At 45.3% G+C, this 21,038-nt stretch overlaps 2 protein-coding genes across 5 annotated transcripts; one reads left to right on the forward strand and one right to left on the reverse strand.

Moving 5' to 3' along the window:
- The first annotated feature begins 332 nt into the window (after window positions 1-332).
- On the forward strand, window positions 333-19,620 carry LOC118515250 (putative uncharacterized protein DDB_G0274435). 4 transcript variants are annotated; one of them, XM_036061935.1, is made up of 4 exons: window positions 333-480; window positions 1,852-2,165; window positions 2,258-2,368; window positions 17,237-18,585. In XM_036061935.1, the coding sequence occupies exons 2-4, from the start codon at window positions 2,006-2,008 to the stop codon at window positions 18,394-18,396; spliced, it is 1,431 nt and encodes a 476-aa protein (XP_035917828.1). In that variant the 5' UTR covers window positions 333-480; window positions 1,852-2,005; the 3' UTR covers window positions 18,397-18,585. The 4 variants fall into 4 exon arrangements, with proteins under 4 accessions (XP_035917828.1, XP_035917827.1, XP_035917826.1 ...); XM_036061933.1 differs by lacking the exon at window positions 333-480 and adding an exon at window positions 7,253-7,393 and having other exon boundaries at window positions 1,853-2,165; window positions 17,237-19,620; XM_036061934.1 differs by lacking the exon at window positions 333-480 and having other exon boundaries at window positions 1,848-2,165; window positions 17,237-19,620.
- Window positions 19,459-20,826, reverse strand: LOC118515251. The gene has a single exon (XM_036061937.1). The coding sequence runs from the start codon at window positions 20,715-20,717 to the stop codon at window positions 19,974-19,976; it is 744 nt and encodes a 247-aa protein (XP_035917830.1). The 5' UTR covers window positions 20,718-20,826; the 3' UTR covers window positions 19,459-19,973.
- Window positions 20,827-21,038: the final 212 nt, after the last annotated feature.

Below are 21,038 nucleotides of genomic sequence, written 5' to 3' on the forward strand. Positions count from 1 at the left end.
AATGAATGTGACTCGAATAAAAACCGGTTGATGATTTATTTTCACCAACAACACTTATTTTTTATGATATGTTTCTGTTTGCTTATCTTTTTGCTGTTATTTTCAGTTGAAATAGCCAATGAGTGAGGTTTTAGCAAACCTCGCTTGAAAAATGTGGTTTAATTTTCATTACAATGAGAAATTAAGTCTTTAATTAAGATATTCACCACTCTCATCAAATCGCAACCCAATATGGCGACCACCAGTATGCCATGAGCTCACCTTCTCACCACGCGCAGCATGTGTGCGTCATCGGCAGCGCGTGCCGTTTACACAGCTAGGAGTTCGGATTCAGTTTCCCAAATGCAGCCACAAAGAACGAACGTACTGAAATTTTGTGTTGTGCTTATTAAAAGGTGAAAAATGGATTAATTGACGTGCTGAAAAGCAAGCGCACTACGGTGCCCAAAGTACACCCACAAATATGCGATTTAACGAGTTGTAAGTATTGAACAGCGTTAATTTCCTTCCCAATTTTAGATACGAAAGCACTAACCGTGATGCGTGCGTATGTGTGTGTGTGTGTGTGTGTGTGATTATGGACGAAAAGGGCTCAGCTTGACGCAGGGTGGTGCAAAATATTTTGCTACGCAACATACATTCCTACTGCCCCCCGAGTATGTTGGGGTGACATGGAATAAGGGACTGGAACGGAACAGGGCGGATGGGAGGTTTGTCAATTGTGCGGAAGAAATGCACAAATTTACCCGCTTATCGTTGTTGTACCAGCGCCAAACGGGTGTCAAATGAACGGAAAACAATGCACCTACCGAACGGTGCCGGAAATTAAGGAAAAGCGAGGGAAATTTATTTTGGTATAAAATGATGTAATGCCCTTTGCGCGCGCGTGCAATTCATGCTGGCCAAGCTGGTGTTAGAGGGCCCATGTGCCAACCAGTCACTTGGTTGTATGGCATGCTATGGACAGCCAGTAAGGCCCCCCCCCCCCCCCCTGTATTTGCAGTAGACCAAAAACTGGTTTATGGTCAAACAGTTGTCCACCAATAAATTGGTGGGGAATCTTGTACACTTGTACCACAGAACTGCAGAGTGGTGCAGTTTCTTTTCTCTTGCCCCGTTCGCTGCTGTTTGATCTTACGATGACCTACTTTTACCTCAATGTATCACGCATAGTATGCTTTGGTTTTCTGCTGGACAGCAAACTGCATTTCGATGTGTGTTGTGCGATCGATTTCACAACTTTTTCGCAAACACCTTCCCCTCAGATTTACCGGCATTCCGTGTATGAAGTGGGTGACGTGATGCTGCTATTAGCGTCACTAATGTTATGCGAATGACGGAAGCACTTTTTTTTTTGTTACGATGCTCATTCTTCCAACCCCCAAACGAACACACAAACATTCAGCATCGAGACGACGCGCAAACGGCAGTGGGAGAAGCATGCATGTATGGGAAGATCTCTAATGCTTGTGAGTCATCACAGTAGCATGGAGCGGAAGACGCGTTACCAGGGGAAACGCACTGTGCAATGCGAATTCAATTTTCTTAACATCGAACCCTTGTAAGTGGGCTGGGTATTGAAAGGGCTTATCGGAAACGGTTGTTTACTGTCGAGTGCGATGATGCGAGCGATAAGAGATATGCCAGATGTTGTAGTATTCGTTTTTTTGTTCTACCTTCCAAGTTTCGATCGCGCAGCGAGATAGTGCAGTAATTAGAGAGAGGGGAATTTTGTGCCCGGTCCATGGTAGTACATACGGCCCAAGTTTAAAGACTTTCTTTGTCGAGTGAGCGGTGTTTCATTTAAACTTGCAAACTAATTCTTTCTCGTTTTCCTTTCTACCGTTTTAGAGCCGTCATGGCACCCCAAACCAGCAAAATGTTGTCCCAGCGACGTACGCCACCGATTTCGTACAAAAACAATTTTTAACATCATTTACCACCCAAATTGCCCAAGAGCAATTTAGCGAACCGTCATCACCAGCTTCGCTACCTGTCCGTACCAATGCAGTCCGCATCAATAATGGATATGCTGACGACGCCCACCATCTTTCCATCGACGATCGATTGGGAGGGCAAGATGGAGCCGTCGTCTCCGTCGGACTACTCCCAGCATGGATTTGCTGAGGAGGTCGTTTTCGACGATTCTTACGATTACTGCAATGGTATGTAGCTGTACCTGCACCGTACAATTATAACGCGCTTTTGGAGGGAACCACTGGGCTGATCTGTCGTTTTCCACTTTTCTTTATTTTAGAAGGCCTGTTCAATAACGGTCTCATCGATTTAGAAGAAGATTTGAAGCCTGACCCATCCATACTGTTGAAAGGAGATGTTCTGGTGATTCCCCTCGGAAAGCTGCCTGAAGGTAGGGAGGAAATTGGTTTTTGCTTTTCATTCCGATTGTGACAAAACATGAAATCTACATTTATAAAATCACCCCCACTTAAAATCCCTGTTAATGCATCATCATGATATGTATGCAGTTAGTAGAACGTACCGAAATCATGACTAATGCGAATGAAGTACGGTATATGAATGCTTTTGGAGAAGACTACAAAACTTTATGTACTAAAATTCTAATAATGAATTTGTATGAAAAAGACCAAAAAGCAACTCTTGCGCAATCGCTTTGTTATTAAAAAAATGTTTCTTGCATTAAGTATCCGCTTAAAGCAGCAGTTTTTTTTCGTTTCTTAAATTATCCGTTTGTCTGGGTCCGTTGGTCGATCATTGGACTGTGAAAGCTTTGACGTTATGTGTTGTACTTTTACAGATGTGCATCTGCATGTGCTCAGGACGAATGTTGGTTAGCTTTACTCTGTCAGAGAGTCAGAGATAATAATCTTTTTCTTCCTAAAAGGTTCAACATCTTATGCAGTGGTGCTGGGAAAACATCTTCTTTTTTTGTTTAATACGGTTTATGACGACTTTATTGGTTAAAATTAGTTAGTTAAAATTGATTACTGATCGATGCTCCTTACGCTCCGCAATGTTTTTCAATGAATATTTATAACAATAAAATAACATTACTATCTGTCCTGGACTTACCATTCAGCTAAGGGTAAAATAAAGTCACGGAGCCAGTATTCGCAGGCCAAGACCTTTCGAGCCACGTAAACAGAAGAAAATAACATTAAGCATTTTCTATTCAGTAACGAGTTGGAGGATAGCAATACAGGCCGGGTCCTTCTATTGTTATAAAAACACAACCTGTTGGAGGATAACTTAACAGCTCCAAGTCACGTAACATTAATCGCATTGTACCTTGTTCTTGGTTTCCATGTGTTCAGTTGATAACCACTCTTCACTCAAAAATTGTTACCTCTGCATTCCCGGCGAAATAATCCACATTACTTAATTTGGAATTATTCTTAACCTTTACCACCACCATATTGAGCAAAATTGTTGTACCAAAGAGAAATAGGATGCTGAAATTCATTAGGCTTGAAATTCTCTTAAGAATTTATTACTGAGCAGTATTTGAAGAAAATCTCTATAAATCCGGTCTTTATTGCAATAAAGTAATCCGTGGCTCCGGGAAACAAAGTAATTTGTCTCCTGCAAAGGAAGAATCCGGTGGCCGAGGCGAAGCGACGCCGGCCTTCACACGGCAGGTCCGGGGTTCAAATCCCTCCAGACCGCGCCTCCCTGTACGTAAGGCTACACTACTTTACTACGGGTAAAATTAAGTCACAGAAAACTAGAAATGGCAGGCCGAGACCTCTCGCGGTTCTAGTGCCAAGGAAGAAGAAGAAGAAAGGAAGAATCCTTAGCACCGCAGTATATAACTTGATCGAATTTGAAACCGCTATTTGTTCTAGCGAAGTAGAAATGGAAGTGTGAACCAACTTCAGCTTACTTATTGCTGCTCTGTGTAGATGTAGAGCTGAAAAATAATTATTACTAAGGTGTGATTAAAATACCTAGTCGATCTACTATATTAAATGACTCGGTTCAGTCGAGTGGAGCTTTAACCGAAATGGCCGGATTTACATTAAACATTAGTGGCAATGATTTAAGTAATATCAAAACGATATGGTACTGATATTACGCGGGACGATCGATAAACGATAGTGTTTAACCATGAGCTAGGATTTCATAGCGGTTTTGGCAGTGAACTATTGCAAATAAAATAATAACAGGGCAGCTGGGGTAGCATATTCATGGAGGCGCCAGTTTTTCACAAAACAAAAACCAAACTCCATCGTAATTAAGGGTTGAGTACATCAGAGAACTCTCGAAATTGTAGAGCCAAAGAAGGAGGAATCATTACAACGCTTAATGCATTGAAAAAAAATAATATTACTTTCCATGTTGCTCTCTCTCTCTACGCCGGGTATGCTAGCTATTTGCTAACTGGCAACAAAGCAGTCAAGCGATAAGCACTTCCATCAAGAAGAAAAAAAGGCCAGCTTCACATTTGCGGTGGAGATTGGCATGCCTTCAATATATGATTCTCCTCGATCATGTTTGGTTTACCGCAGGTTCGTGGTGTTTGTGAGTTCAAAGTAAAAGTAGCTTTTGTTTTGATTGTTTTTTTTGTTGGAACAAGTAGAGCTTATGCTGTCCACCAATTCACGCATATTACTACAGTGTGCGTAGCTAACTATAGACGTACATGCGTTTGTCAGTGTTGCTGTTCCTTCCAGCGATCACGTGACTGCTGCATGATCACGGTCAGCAAGGAAGTAAAAAGGTTCCCCACCATATTAAAGCAGGTGGGCGCTTGAGTTCACTGTTTGGATGTTACTTAACCTGTTTGTGTTTTATGTGTTATAAGCAGTAAACGGAAAAAGATTAGAAAGCAAGCAGGGTTCAGGGTGCCTGTAGCAAAAGTAAAGTAAATAATAATATTAAAATAGTAAATAATCTATGAAGCAAACGTTCTTGTTGGGCTTGCCATGCTAATGTGCTTGATTACTGGGGGCACCAGCTCTTACTTAATGAAGGACAGGAATTGATTTTAGAATTCTCAAGCGATCAAACGATAAGCACTGTATGATCACAGTGTTCTACACAGCATTACTCAATACAGAGTTTCGTAACCTCGCTCGGCTATAAGGATTCGCACCCATTGAAAGTGAGTCGATCGAATCCCTAAAACATTTTATGCCCCACATGCATGTACATGTCGGCATTTTTGTGCGATTTCGTAATGGCAGGTGCAATATGCTAATATATTAGCACTTAATCAATCATGATTGCACGGCTAGCATGCAGAGGCTTGTTTGCAACCGGTTCCTGCCATCGGTTGGTCACGAATTAAGCAAAGTGATAGAACGTTTATCATACAGGCAGGTGAGCTAAGCTGGGTGTCGGTTAAAATCTGGTTACAGTAACCAGATAACTCAAACAACTCGTTAGAGCGACCATTATAATCAATAGTGAGGAATTACCGTTTTAACAACAACTTATAAAGTGGAAATGCATTGATGTTTAGAAAACTTGAATGTACCCTAAGGATTGCCGCCTGCCTAATCCCTTTAGTAACGGTAATCACCTAAACGACTTGTGAGGTGTGGTGTTTGAACTGAAGATTTGAAGGGCGACTGCAGTAAGATGTAGAACTCGCTAAGAAAACGCACATACCTCGAGAATCTAACCTTGGTGAGATAGCTTCCTGCACTGTGGGCCATTCCGTTCGGTGGTCTAGCGGTGGTCTAGGTTTTGCTATAAAAGCACGCTCTGGCGTTGCTGATAGCGAAATACGAGGCCTCTTTGCACGCTTTATGAGACAACTGCTGCCCTTTCGCGCGTGCTTTGGAAGGGTAGATTATTGTTTTGAATGTGACTTGAAAAAAGTAAAACAATACACAGCGAAAACCGGTCCGGACAAAACTCACCTTTGCCCGTCTGTCCGGGGTTTGGGAAACCCTTTTGTGAGATTGTTGCCTTTTCCAATCATCCGGAAATCCCTTTGATAGATTCGAAACGGTTAACCAGCTCCAGAGGGTGAGTGAGAAGACCACCGGTGTCAATGTGTGTACCGTTTGTGTAAGGCTGGGACGTCAATCACACGCAATCCGTGCGCGATCCATCGCACGTTTGGACGGACCGTTTGGCCGCATATATACTCACACATTTGCAGTCGGTCTCTGTCGATGTGTAGTAAACGTTTGAAGTGATTTGTCTCAATATCGGTGGGGCCAATAATAAAACATGTTGTCGCAATTTGCATACCACCCCTGGATGGCGCGACGACGATAACAACACCCATCCCGAGCACGGTTGTTGATGTGCGTTACATTGGTAAATGATAAATAATTTAAACGATTTAATTGAAGCTGTTGTGATTGGGGATTTGCGTCGCTGTGACAGACAAGGATGCCTGAGGCATAAGCATGGAAGATAGGGGGGGGGGAGGAAGAACGGATGACAACTGGAACGTAGAAAAAAAAGTTTCCACAAGGAGGGGTTTCTGGATGGAGCTCTTCTTTGCTGATTGTTTGATGATGGATCGAACGTTTGAAAAGGACTCTTTCCTTGCAACCTATAGTCTGGATCTAATGTACGCGTTTATACACTTCACGGGGGTGTGATAAGATAGGAAGGAGGGCTCACTAAATGTGTGCTGCGATGACCCGCTGGATGAGGGATGTTTTCATCTTCTGGAAAGTAGAATGTGCATCATGATCTCACCACAGGATGCGGCCACCATGGTCGGCAAAGATTGCAAGAACTTCAAGAGGGCAAGCTGAGCAACGATAGGCGAAAGGCAATAAGTCCGGCTTCCTATCGCATTCGACCTATTGTGGTGATTGTTCGTCATTGCACCGACTTGTGGGCTCTTTTGTTGCACTCATGATAACCGCTCGCTAAATTGCGCTGCGAGATGATGCACCTCGGCATGTATTCCAGCTATTATTCATGTGGTATTGAACGGACAAAGAAATCTATTGAGCTAGCCCTTTTTATTGTGCACTATTTTTCCGAAGTATCGAATTGCTTGCAGCCTCCAACTCCCAATCGAAAAATTGAGTTTTCTACATCCAAATCACAAGTGGGTTGCATAAGAAGCAAAGAAAATGTCAAAATGCTCTCAAGTATCTATATGCCTCCTCAGATCCGTGGGTTTATGGTGTCCGTCGTCCACAGAAATTAATTCGGTAGCCTCGAATAATGTTACCAGTTTCGGTCCAAACCCATGGCAAACAGGTGATCCATATTCCCTCCTCTCTCTCTCTCTCTCTCTCTCTCTCTCTCTCTCTCTCTCTTTCTTCTCGGTCGGACTTTCACTGTGGATCGGTAGTGCATCGCGTTCAAAATTATTCCAGCGATATTCTCGGATCTCGACGCTGTTCCACACAGCCTTGCCGTGAACGATATGGTGATTGGCTGTGGGTTTCTCTCGATTCGTTGCGCGCTGGAAACTGGAACCAGCTTATCGCAGGTCAGAAAAGAGCTACAAAGTCTTGTGGGGTCTTTGGTGTGGTGGTACCTGTTCCGAAGGTGATGATGTCCATCGTGCAAAACGTATCGTCGAGTAGCTACGCTGAAAGACGACAACAGAAAGAGGCAGCCCAGTAAAGGGTTTTCGAGACACACCATCACCGGGAAGTGGTGGAACAGGTTCAGTCTTTCTGTTCGCTTGTCGTCATTGTTCAGATTGGGTCACATTTTGAAAGACCCTACGATGAACAGGCGCTTCAGGTGTGAAGCAAACGTTCATTTTTGTTATGTTTGTGTCCGTCTTGACCAAGCAATTTTGGAATATTTTGAAGATTTCTTATCGGGCTACACGCAACAAGGCGCAACTCCCTTCATTTTACACTGCCACAACACCCACCAATATATTATGAGTCGAAGCGTCGCTTTTGACACAGCTACTTGGTGGAGCAAACTTGGCACTCATTAACTCTCAGCAGCCGCTTGATGTGTGCGTATGGGTCAACCGAAACATGCGTCTGGCGGTGGTGTTGGTAGGATTAAGGGTTGACGGACCGACCGCCATTGTCATTGGTGTCGTTACACGTTGCCGATTAAATGCTGATAGTATACCCGAACGGGGGGTTGGGTTTTTCGCTCTCACTGAGAGTTGCTCTCACTCTGTTCGCTGGTACACTAGCACACTGAACCGATCACTTTTTCACCCCCTGAACGCTCTGCCCGAGCTTATGAAGTAGTGGCCATTTTGATGGTGGTCGTCTAGACGAGTTGCGCACTGTGACGCGCACACGGTGCGATTGTTGTGTTTGTTTCGTGCGGCAACCCCACTGTATGTGGCGCCGGCCTAGGGGATGAGAAATCGAATCGGAGTGATTGTGTGTCGATTCGATTCACCTTTAGAATCACCACCACCACTAACACCAACAATGGTGGCTCTGGTGGTCTCTCCGACGCAGTTACGAATCGGCTTTACTCATCAGTCAGTCGTTTGAGTCGCGTCCGCGTGGTTGCTAGCGCTTGCGTGAAGCTATCTGCGTTGTTCTTTACACTGGTGTTCTTATTATTTGAGCCGCATTAGTTGCTTTTGTGTATGTGTGTGTATGTGCGCGCCTTGTTTTCAAGGAGTTTCTTCCGGCGCCTTAACATGTGCCTAATGAGCTACGGTGGTGCTTAACACAACAAAAAGCTAAAAAAGGAAAAGTGAAACGACGTTTGTGCGTTTGTGGCGTACACAGCCAACCCCCCCTTGCTGCGGGTGTATGAAGAAGATAGTTGTTCGCTGTCTAGTGTTATCCGGTGGAGCCATACCAGGACCCGGAAGTTTTGATGTAAACCCCGCGTCGCACACTGTTTCGCACCGTCCGCGCTAACGGAGCTGGCAAAATTCGGCCCACACCGCTACCGTTACCACCCGTGAGCATGAGCGTCGTGGCCGTCGTTGCGGTGGCCTATCGATACACTTGGAATCGCGAGATCGTGTTCAACTCCCAGAAGCTGGTGAAGAGACGACTGGTGTGCTGCTGCTGTCCCGAGCTCGCTGCTGCTGCCGTCTGAATTCGTTTGCGAGTTTGAATTTCGGGAAACCCATTGCGCCATTGGTATTGGAGGGATCCAGACAGTTAAACACGAAACAAAAAACATTATAAACGCTTGAGAAGCTTGAGAAGCGCACAATAGCACAATCATAATATTAATAGCTCTCTTTGCGATTTGTTTTTAAGGGCATTTGTTTTTAAGTTAGACGGCATTATTCCCAATCTCTTATCCATTCAGTGCTTTACGAAAATACGAGGCACAATAGAAGAAGAAAAAACAACGAAAACACAAGTAGAAGGATACGGAAAGGTTGAAAAGCTCTAGCGAGAAGGACTTGCCAAATTGGAATTGCCAAATTTTTACTACGAAACCGTTTATATACTCACCCACACGCAGAGACGTGCCGGCGACGCACTGAGTGGCGCGCTTTCTGGTGTCTCAGTTTTTTTGGTAGGCAACACAATATATCTGTGATCAAAAATTGCTGTGCTGTATTTTTGTTTATAAATAATTCTCATAATACTTTGTTTGCTCGTTTTATTTGTTTTTTTTTTTTTTGTTAACGTACCTTGTTAGTGAGTGAATCAATCTCGATATCGGAATAACCGGGTGTTTGAACGGCCCTGGTACGGCCCTTCAACAGAGCACTGCTTTTCCGTTCGTTATCCTTTTCTTTTTTAGTTTTGAACGGAATATTTGATATTAGCACAAACATAGTAGAGGAGGAGCTTCCTGGAGATAGTCGATTGTGAAATTCTGGTGTGCCCATATTTTCGAATCCCTGGTGGAATATAGTAAGCTTAGCCTAAAATTAAGAAAGTCGAAGTTTTTTTTCCTCCCAACTACCTTTTTAGCCGTATAGGATACGATTGTACGAGATTAATTTTAGCTAATAGTTGCAGCGTTTTGTACACGCATAAATTGAATTGCCATTGTTCTTTGGCGTTGGAGAGTCGACAGGAAGTAGTAAAACAGACAATTAAAGCTCGTACACCACTCAAGAAGCCACTCGAGAAGGGTCTAGACATCGGCAGACGTTCAACTGCCAAACGTGAGCACAAATCGCCTTCACTCTCGTACCGGGTGAAAGGGAACGTCGGTTAGATACAGAGTAGTAGAACGTACACAGCTATAGTCAGGTTTCAGAAAAACAGCCCCAAGCATAAGGAGGACTAGGGTTTTGTATTTTAAGTCAGCGGCAGCAGCAGCAACAAAGCTCCAACAAATCAACCACGCAGAAAATCGAAACCAGCCTTCGTCCTAGAAATGAATGTCTACGGTTAGTATCAGCACGAACATAAGGTCATTTATGAGTATGATAAACATGCTTAAAATCGAGGATGGCCCTGCCGGAACGGTCTGATTGGACCTGTTTGCTTGGAATGTTGCTTCCCTCCTTCGGCCATTTAGGCCGTGTCTCTGCAAATGCAAATTCCGAGGCACATTATCAGGCTGCGTCCGGTTATCAGTTCGCAGCGTTTTCGTCTCTCGGCTTGCCTTCGCGAATGCAAAGTTCCGAACGGACGGGAAACGCGTTGAGGCGTGATGGATTTTTTCGAACATTTTTTATGGAGCAATCACGCTTCGATGGCGGATGTATCAGGGGAATAAAAATACTTGCAATAAGTTTGCCTTTGTTGTGAGTGTGTTTGGACTTCCCGAGCCATAGGAGCTGATAAGTGGGAAATATTCCATCATGCATGGTACGGGCCAATACAAGAATGATCCGGTTGATGCTGCAACATGCTAACGTATTATTGAGCCCAGATGTGAAGGATTGCACCTTGGGGCGTTGGGCTGGAAACTGGCCGACTTGCCCTTATTTTATTGATTGACATTAGAGCGCGAGTGGGTAACGCATTGCTGAACACTGCGCAAATGATTAGGAGCTGTCTCTTGGTGGGCCGACGGGTAGATTAGATTCCGCCCAAAATTAGGTTACCGCTAGAGGGCGCCAAGCGGTGGACGTTGATCGAACAGTGATGAAGAATCGCTGGCTGATAAACGTTCTTACAACTTCCCAGATTTTAAACGAATATGCGTCACTGAGAAGCCAGTTTCTACCATCAGAGATCGCTAACATTAATCTGTTTCTCTAAATTGACTTTCAAATAATGTTGCGTAAAGTAAGCATCAATAATGCGTCAATACCATCATCGGGAGTTTGCTTCCTCCAAGCCAAGTCTAATATAATCATTGCAAAAAAAAACATTGTGCATGAATGGAAAGTGTGCTTTCCTACGGTAAACTGCACGCGCACGTACGCACGCTCTCGTGTTTTACTATTATTGAATAGCTGGAGGTGCTGGTTTTCCCACCAAATTATCATGGGGAGGGTCGAGATGCAGCTACATTTCCAGCCAGCCGTACGTACCCTTGATCGTTTTTTCAAACGAGAATCGTGTTACACCAGATGCCTCCGCCCCCGGAAGAGGTGCGATGAGTTTGTTGGAGCAAAGGTATCCCCCGTGGGGCCACGGTAGCGCCGTGCAACCATTAGCGCAAAACTACATTATCGATGCAAATTTGTGACTAGCTTCGGTGTAGGTGGCTCGCTTCCACTGTGGAGCACCTACTGCTAGAATATCGATAAACGGTGGCGGTTAACTAGTCTATATATTTGATTTAAATGCTTCCAGTCCCGATGTTTCAGCCGACCGGGCGGCACTGGATCATGAGGTGGTGACATTTTTTGTTGTACTCCCTTAAAACACCAATGGGGACGACGAAGGTGCTCTACATATATACTTACACTCGAAACTGCACTAAACTGCATTTAACCAGTTTTTTGTTTTACTGATCGCGGCTTCGTGGGAGGAGGGTCCTGGTATGTGCTGGTGGCGGGCGTCTGCGTAAGAAAGCGAATGGAATCTGAATCCCCTTAAAAGCCTCCCCATAACGGCTGTGTGTTACACCTGTGTAAGCAGAAGGATTGTTATGCCTGTGGTGTGTGATGGTGGTGGTTGTTCCTGGCCGCACAATGTGGAATTGTTTGTCGTGGAACAGGTTTCCCCCAACGACCGACCAGTCTAGGGAGTGCATGTTCTACAAGGGTTGAGGTTGCACCGCGTCGAAGAACCGTCTCACCTGGTGGTGATGGTGGTGGTCAGAGAATGGTTAGAGGCTATGGAAACGTTCCGGGGCGAGGTGAGCTGTAGCTTGAAGTTCGATTCGCTACCGATGAATATTTATTTCTCCGATAATCTGCGTCAAGCATGAAGTACGCAGTTGGGTCGGTCGGTGTTGCACTGCCTTTTGTAATCACTGCGCAAGATGGAGAGAGCCTTTTGTCGGCGTAGCATGGGAGAGCAAAGGATAGAAATTGTATGAGCTACGGTGTATGTAATGGCTTTGTTTTTCTTGCAACTGGTAGAATTTTCCCATTTTGAAAGTAGTTAATGCACTTGCTCGGCAACAAAATAGTTTCAAATCGAGCCGATCCACTATTCCAGCGCCTATCCGCTAGGATCACTTCCTTTAGAATTAGGAAGTGTGTGGATCTCAGTGGCAGCATAACCTTGGAGTGGCGTTTAGCAAAAACTACGCACCCGTAAGCCAATAACCCTTGGTCACGCATTGGTTTGCTTAAGCCGCGAGCTTCCCAAACTAGGAAGCCGTACGCGTGCATGCATGTTTGTGCAAGTTATCAATGAATATTGACCTGCTGGCCTTGCCTTTCTATTTCTTCAATGTTTTGATTTTGAGCGAATTGAGGGCTTCGGTGTCCCCAAAAGTAGGTCAGTGTATGTGCTTTAATGAGCTCATGCAAAGGAAATAACGAAGGCGAGAGTGAGGTAGAATAAAGATTGAAACAGAAAAGGATCGACAGTAGATCAGATCGTTATGATGATAATTGTGAACGCCATGACACTACACAAGGATCCTTAGGCAGTGACAAGCGCGATTAGCATGTATTAATTATAAAATACATATATTTGGTACGTGTCAGCACAAGAACCTTTTGTCAGCCTGAAACGGAGCTTAATTACAGTTTGATTGTGACGAACTTTTAAAGCGTTTGCTTTACTCTAGCTGTCGAAATATAGGATAAGGTGTTCGCGTAGGATTCCAAGGTTTAAACAAAAGATATGAACCAAAGATGTCTTACATCCGTTAGGCGATCCGAGATCATTAAACAGACACTTCTTCTTTTTCTTTCTTGGCACTACAACCTCGAGAGGTCGCCCTGCCATTTCTGGCTCTCTGTGACTTGATTCTACCCGTTGCAAAGTAGTCAGCTCTGCTTACGGACACTAGTCATACATTTTTCATCACGTCAATGTTTGGACTAGATTATTGACGTAAGGTCATTCCATGGCTTAAAGTTGCCAAAAAGATTTGGGAAGCTGTAAAATTAAAATGGCCGTTATTTTGTTAAATTTTAAACATAAGATGTTTCAACAAACCTTTACACTACGTCATGAAAATTCTGGCCTTTTTTGCCATACAAAGTTCCGTACCGCAATTTGAAGACATCTACCCACGCCCGGCGGCAGTCGATTGAAGCTGTCATATTGTGATCTAATAGCTTGATTGATCGATTAAGAAGCGAGAAGAATGTATTTTGCTGCCTCCCCTACCTACCTAGGTTGGTGTTGTAGCGTGGACGCCAAAATGGAGAACCGCTTTTAACTTCACGTGTGTTGTTCGTGGCAGAGAAGGAACAAAAAACATTCTCACTTGCAGAATGGACTGACCTGTGACCCTACAACAAGACCTTGCACACATATTACAGTGTTGAAGCGGATATTTATACTGCGCCGTTTGTTACGAACCCTTGAACAGGTCAATGACTTCAAGAGATGTGTGTTGATCATCCTGGCGGAAGACGATTCGCGAAATAAACACCCCACCGTCTCGTGCATTCGTTTTGCTCCATACTAGCTTTCGAAACCGTTCTAATGTACCGCGAAAGCTTTGATTGTGGAATGGGAGTTAACTTTGGTGCTTGACCCCCGGAACCATGAACCACCGGAAGCGAAAGGATGTCGATGCCACCGTATCTCGATCGGCAAAGGAGCAGACCATTGTCCCCGAAATTGATGCATCCTTGCTGATAATGCAAAGGGGAGATGTGTCCCGAGGAAGCGAAAGATGAAAGCTTCCTCGAGACTGCCCGGTATGATGGCATTCTGTTCTCGGTGGTTCGTCTTTTTTTTCCTTTAAATCCCAAGCCTGTCCATCGCGCATGGGTGTGTGTGTGTGTGTGTCATTGGCAAATCTCCTAGTTATTGTCTAACCCCTGGGCGAGGATGGTTCAAGATCGTGCACTACCGCGCCACCATACCCGCGCCCGTCCGTTATCATCGTGGGGGTTGCCACCACCGATAAGCGGTGATGATGTTGATGATGATGGAAGAATCCGCACCACACTGAACCTCTTGCAGCGAACAATCGAGGAACCGAGCGCCCGATTCGGTGGCACAAGGAGCATTAGTTCGCAGCCGACCGCTAGTGTGCGCTGTTGTAGTGTGTTGCAAGCCGAAGATTTCGATGGGCGAAAGAAAGCTTACTACCCCGGGCCGGAATAATCGTATCGTGTGACCGTTGTTGTAGCATGAGTGTGAAGATCGATCGTACCTGAGGGAGCGTTTTGGAGACCGCGTACTGTTTTGCGATTCTTTGATGAGAGTGGTGAATTAACTGTAGACGACGCATTCCCAGAGGGACATTGCGGAGACCGGAACAGGATATACTTGAAGAGGAGCTGCTCTTCTGCGTCTTTTTTTTCTGCTGCCGCGTGATCCCCTACTACAGTCGATAGCGCCGACAAAAGACACTCGCCTGTGTCAATGAAGATAAACGCTTACGAACTACTGCACGGTTGTTTGCCGGGTGTAGGAACGCCGTTCTCATCCACGTCGTCGTCGTCGTCGTCGTCGTTGCGTCCAGTCTGTGACGGGTTGGTACACTGCTGTACGGTTTCCCGGGACTGTCGGTGTTGCTGCTGTTGCTACTGTGCAGGCGGTGCCCCCAGTCTGCATCAGATTCCTCGTGCCGAATCGCGCGAGCAACGCAAAAGCCTGACGCTGCATATAACGAGCGGAAATGTTTAACTATCACTTTCCCCGCGAAGGTAGGCCAAAAGGGATGCACGTGGCTCGTTTCCGTCGCCGTCCGTGGTGCGATGCTGTGTTTGGTGGGTTCCAACACGACTTTTGATGAAGTTGCCACAGTCGATTTCGAAGTAGAGAGAAAGTATTGCTACAAAAAAAAAAAAAAATGGGACGGGTATTTTTGTGGGTTTCGAATCGCCCAATTTTGTGATTGTACAACTTTTCGAGTTTATAAACGACACGAAGGAAGCAATAATTTATTATCTCAAAATCCCTCAAATACACAGCGCCTCTTCGGTAGATCATATCAATTTCCGTACGGCAATTTGACTTGGGACAAAACGGGTGGGAAAAATACGACGGCCTTATCTTATGTGCACTTAGCATACGCAGCATAAACTGTTCCGGGCAGGGTTTGTTGCCAAGGGGCTGCATCGATTCGTACCCAACGCGCACTGTGGGCATCATATCGCGAAAATCAAACTGTTGGACGGGAATAATAGTATCTTATCGCCGCTTATCTCTCGTTTCACTCGGCTGGAGAAAATTAAGCTACAACACCGCTGGTGCGAATGAGAAGGGTTGAGTTGGGTTGGCTGAGAAGGTTTAGAGTGTAAAATCAACAAGATTATGCTACGGCCTGGATGTTCACGATAGTATGATTCATACACCTTCCGTATCAGGAACACATTGGCCGTAAACATGCCTTCTCCCTTTAACCAGCATCTTCCTGGAGAGGTCTTCTTCCATCGAGCTTTTTCATTTCCAGCTAGAATGCATTTTCTCGAATTATTCATTCGTTTTATTGCACTTGAAGTTTTGTCACGATTCACGCCGGTTGGCTAGATGATCATCGACAGCAGCAGTTGCATTGACGTCTGGCGATAAAACTGCACACGACGGGTGGTTGCGTATAGCACCACGGTCAAAGGTGGTGATTGTGGGGGAGAAATAGCCGGTTTGATGAACGAACCAAATTTTGTCGATCTGGTTTCAGCTGGAAACGGCGCTCTTATCACTCTTGTCTTGTTTCTACCTGAGCTGACCGTATCTGCGAGCCCGAAAAGCGCGACGTGTTTCTTTTATTTATAACGCATTGGATTTATTGTTGAAGGGAAAGGTTTATTTTTTATCATTACCACCCAATACAATCGTGATCGCGATCGTTTGCGTTGGAATTGTCGGTTCGATTCTGGAAACATTCATTGCGCACAATACAGGGTTCCGTTGCGCGTTGCGATGAGCTAGCAAAGGCCTTATGTTTGTATGTGTTCTACATCAGACTTTTTAAAAATGTATGTATATAAATCGGAAATTTATCACATTTCCTCTATTTTTGATCCAAATGATTTTATTTTTTATTTGCATAATGTTGATAAATTAATGGTAAAAAAGTACAAGAAATACTGGTAAAAGACTCGAGAAGACCCCCCGTAGAAGCTTTTGTGTGCAGCACTGTGGCCTGTCATTTTTATTGCACAGTGGGATTTTTGTATGGTCATAACTTGTTTGATATAAACATTGTGCATTGTTCCTTAATACGGTTACTGGACAGCGAGTAGAGCATGATAATATTCATTGTAAGAAGTGATTTGAAATGTTATTATTCTTATTTTTCCTCCTTTTCTGAATATTGAACCAATGTTCCGTTACAGTCCGGGAACACCGTGTATGTTGTAAGCCTGATTGGTCATTCCTAGCGAGACCAAAAATTATTACGTAGCTCACGTAAGCCAATATAAAAAATGGTCAGGATAGAGGGAGGGGGATTTAATCGAATAATAAGCAATATTTCATTCGACTTTATTCAACCATTTTGACCACACTGGAAGCACACTGTGAAGCTTTTGCAACGTGTACTGGGGATTGCATACATTCAGGCGTAAATCCTACAGTGCCTAAAATTGTTTGTCAGGGCCCCCCCCCCCTTCTCAAGTCTTTTACCGAAATAAATATTTGCCTTGAGTTTAAACGCTGGCAGCCACGGACTTCCACTCAGGATAATTCTGTATCCTTGAGGATTGCTGAACGCTTGATGGCTTCTGTTCGGGTTCTTCTTCTTCTTCGGTGGCTCTACAACCTCGAAAGGTCTCGGCCTGCCATCTCTTTGCAATCTAGTTTCGAACATGACCAGGTAGCAATGGTCAGTCCTCAGTCCTGAAATTCCCCTGAAATACCCTTTGAAAAAATGTTTATTTTAATGCAAATAGAAAGCTAAAACAATCCTTTTTTTCTTACTACACTTTTACTTTTAGATCTATGCTACGATGACAAGCTGAAGATACCGTCGAGCGAATCCGTGCTGCTTGGTAGCTTGGTAGGTCCGCTGCCGACCGTTGTGGAGGATGAATTTTACGATTTTCCGCTGCAATCGGAGGCGAAGGCCGCCGTACCCCAGGCCAGCGGTCCCGAATCGCTGATGGAGTTCGACTGTGTGTCCGGCAGCATGGAGCTGATGAACCATCTGACACCGCCGCAAACGCCGCCCCAAACGACGTCCTTCGGTGGTGTCGTTGGTTGCGTCCTTCCAATGCAACCGTCGTCACTGCACGCTGTCCCGGTGCCGCAACAACAGCAGTTTCAGCAGTTGTACGCTGCACCACAGCCGAATGTGCAGTCATTGCTGCAGCAGCAACAGCAGCAGGTATCCTTCCAGGGTGCCAACGTTACCACCACCACCGATTACTACATCATGGACGAGTACTCTACCATGGCATCGCAGCAGATCGGAGCTGGTGGCAACATGCAGCAGCAGCAACAGCAGGCAGCTGTACCGATGGAACCACTGCAGCAAGTACCCGATGACATCGGTACCACTTCGTTCAACTTCGACCTAAACTACACTCCGCAGCAGTTGAGCGAGATGGCAAAAATCATGCGCAGCCTGCAGCTCCCGCTGGAGATGGAGGAGGACCGGTCGTACCACGATGACGAATCGTGCGGATTTTCCGAGGTCGGATCGATCGAGAATGGTGGTGATTCGTTGTCGTCGGGCTCGTCGGCATCCTCGATGGTTGCCCCCCATTCGCCCGTCTACAGCGATTCGGCCGAATCGTCCGCGTACTACGGCAGCCGCAGCAACGATGGTGACGACGAGGACTGGAGCCCGTCGAAAGTGAAGAAGCTGAACGCACGCAATGGCGGTGCCGTTATGAAGAAGCGATCGACCGGTAACGGCAGCAGCGGTGGCCGTGGTATCGAGGAGAAAAAGTCGCGCAAAAAGGAGCAGAACAAGAACGCTGCGACGCGCTACCGCCAGAAGAAGAAGGCCGAAATCGAAGAGATTCTTATTGAGGAGGAGAAGCTGCGCGAAAGGAATGAGGAGCTGAAGAGCCGATCGCAGGATCTTGGGCGCGAGATAAGCTGCATCAAGAAGCTGATGCGCGAGTTTTGCCGCAACAAGGGTTTGCTGTAGGGTCTCTCTCTCGCACCATTAATACAAACACAAAAATGCAAACCACACATCGTTTAATACAGTAAGAGTAAAGCAATATAAAATCGAGGATGTAATAATCTGCTGTCAATTGCAGTCAAGGATATCCGGGTGCAGCTCTGAAAAATGAAAAAAAAAAACCTTTAAAATACTTACATTCACGTACCTTCTTGTAGAGACAGAGCGATACAGTTTAGTAATCGTCGTTAATACGTATGTCCTGTCGATCCAAAGCGTCCGCCGAGCTACTACTATCGTAGCGGTGTTTGATCACGTCGGCGAACCGGCGGAGATAAGATGCCGCGTCTGTAGACGGTGGAACATTGGATGCATTAGTTTTTAAAGCTAAACAACCATACCTTCATTCCTTTCTCGGACGGCAAGAATAATGCGCGTATATGCCCCCGGTCCGTGCTGAAAAGCGAGACCCATTTTGTTAGAGGAACGGTCGTGAGAAGTCGAAGAATCTTAGCAGAGAATGATGAAGTTAGGGTTGGCGTGTTAGCAGCATTGAGCATGCGTTCAGACAGGTGACAGGCCAATTGCACTATCCAACTGAGAGCCAACACCCACGTTTGCACGTGATGCGTAATGCAGCAGCCCGCCCCTGTCTGTCGCTTGTTCTATCGATCCATTCTCACTACACCATTGCAGTTAATCGTAAGGAAAGTCGAGCGAATGGTTTCAGAAATCGGAATCGGAATACATCATCGCTGGTGGACGTTATTTTAGCCGTACAACCGCATACCACGTGTTGGGTACCGTAATTTTATTATTTTAACTTCGTGTACCGCTGTGCCAGATGAACGAGACACCGGACGCGAACCGGACCGGGCTATCTGTGTATGACGCGCAGTGTGATGCTGGGCCGAAGCTCTGCAGAAACGCGGTACGGTTCACGCGGTGTCTACGTGTTGGGAGCACTGGGCAGGATCGTATTGAACTTTGGTTAACATATAAGTGCAGGCGCAATAACATAAAAAAATTGTAAAAAGGAAACTTATTTTTTTCTTTCGGACACAAGAGGAAAAACAGACCCCCACATTCACCATTCACCATAGTACGTTCATTTGTATTTCATGTTTTTATTAACTAATAAGGCACAAATCAGGCAGACTAAATTCAATACGATGTGTGTGCGTGACACAGAAAGGATAAAATGAAGATCACAGAAAATAAAACCCCGTATATATATTCTTTTTTAAATCGAAAAACCCTTACCACACGGGGAAAGAAAACACTGGTTGCCGTGTTGTTCGTTTTCGCCATCCGGAATTATAGTAAGGACCGGAATCGCCGTGACCGTTCACGAAACAGGTTAGTAAAGGTTTGCTGTGAGTGGAGTGTTAGATCGATGAGATCATCGATGAGTCAAACGTTTAATTAAATAATGTTGGACCATTTTGTAGAGGCCCTTAGTTCCAGCTCACATTCATATATATCACGTAACATGTTTGGAATATTTTTGAACGGTTTAAACAGTAACTTACAATAACAAACAATCGGGTAAAAGGATCGCATTTTCCCTTACCTTCCTTCCGGAATGAATGCTTTTGCTTTTAGCCTGCCTTGAAATACTCCAACACCGGCATACTCGTTCCCATGGCAATCGATCGTCCATCCTTGCTAAAGATATCCTTGTTACGCTGCAACCACAGACTGCCAGTCACATCGACAGCCTTCAAACGTTTGGCATGCTGCAAAAAGGTATCCATCTCCTGCACGTTCAGCGAAAAGCAGTAGCTTAAATCAATCTGCTCCAGATCGCTCGCCGTGGTCCAGTGGGTGAAAAATTCACCGAGCAGGTTGGTGTTGCCCGGTACCGCCAGTGTGTGCAGTTTCAGCGGACGCGACCGTAGAAACTCGCCCAAACTATCGTCCGTTAGGTCACAGCGTCCCAGGTCCAGATGGAGCAGCGTGTCCAACAGTACGGCCAGCGGTCGTAGCTGCTGCTCGTTCAGGATCGTATAGTTGATGGTGAGATGGCGCAGGTTTGTACAGTGTGCTGCCAAACCGTCCACAATGTGCTGTTTGAGCGTTTCGTTCATGATGTACCCACCGGAAAATCGGAACGCTTCCAGCGTTGGCCCCAGGCTGGTAAACACGTTGCGCAGATACTCCGGATAGTTCTCACGTTCCGCCAAACTGCGGTAGTCCAGCTCGAAGTGGCGTATTTTGCGCAGGTGTCGCTGGCAAAGGTGTAGAAAGCGTTGGCAGACGGAAGACAGCACCAGCAGCTCGTTGAAGCAGAAGTAGGAAAATATTTCCATCAGCGAATCTTCGTCCAACGCGAGCAGCTCCATTGCATGTCGGACAACACCCCCGGGCGGGACTTCACGGAACAACGGACGAACTGTACGGTAAGTTGTGCAAAAGTGAACCTGCTTTGTTTACGTTGACAATCATATGATCGGTCGTTTGTTTTGGTTGAGCCGAACATCAAAATTGCAGGGTTACTGGTTGGATTACTGGAGCTGGGTGGAAATTACTTCAAGTAATTTAATGAAGTAATTCAAGCGTGGCGTTTAGAGTCTTGCAATATAAGGGCAATATATAAGGGCCAAGAGCGAAAAAAAATTATCTTAAGTTTAGTAGAACGCAAGATCGTGTTCAAATACTCGATT

Source organism: Anopheles stephensi, unplaced genomic scaffold, assembly GCF_013141755.1.
Source record: "Anopheles stephensi strain Indian unplaced genomic scaffold, UCI_ANSTEP_V1.0 ucontig12, whole genome shotgun sequence".
NCBI classification, from domain to species: Eukaryota; Metazoa; Arthropoda; class Insecta; order Diptera; family Culicidae; genus Anopheles; species Anopheles stephensi.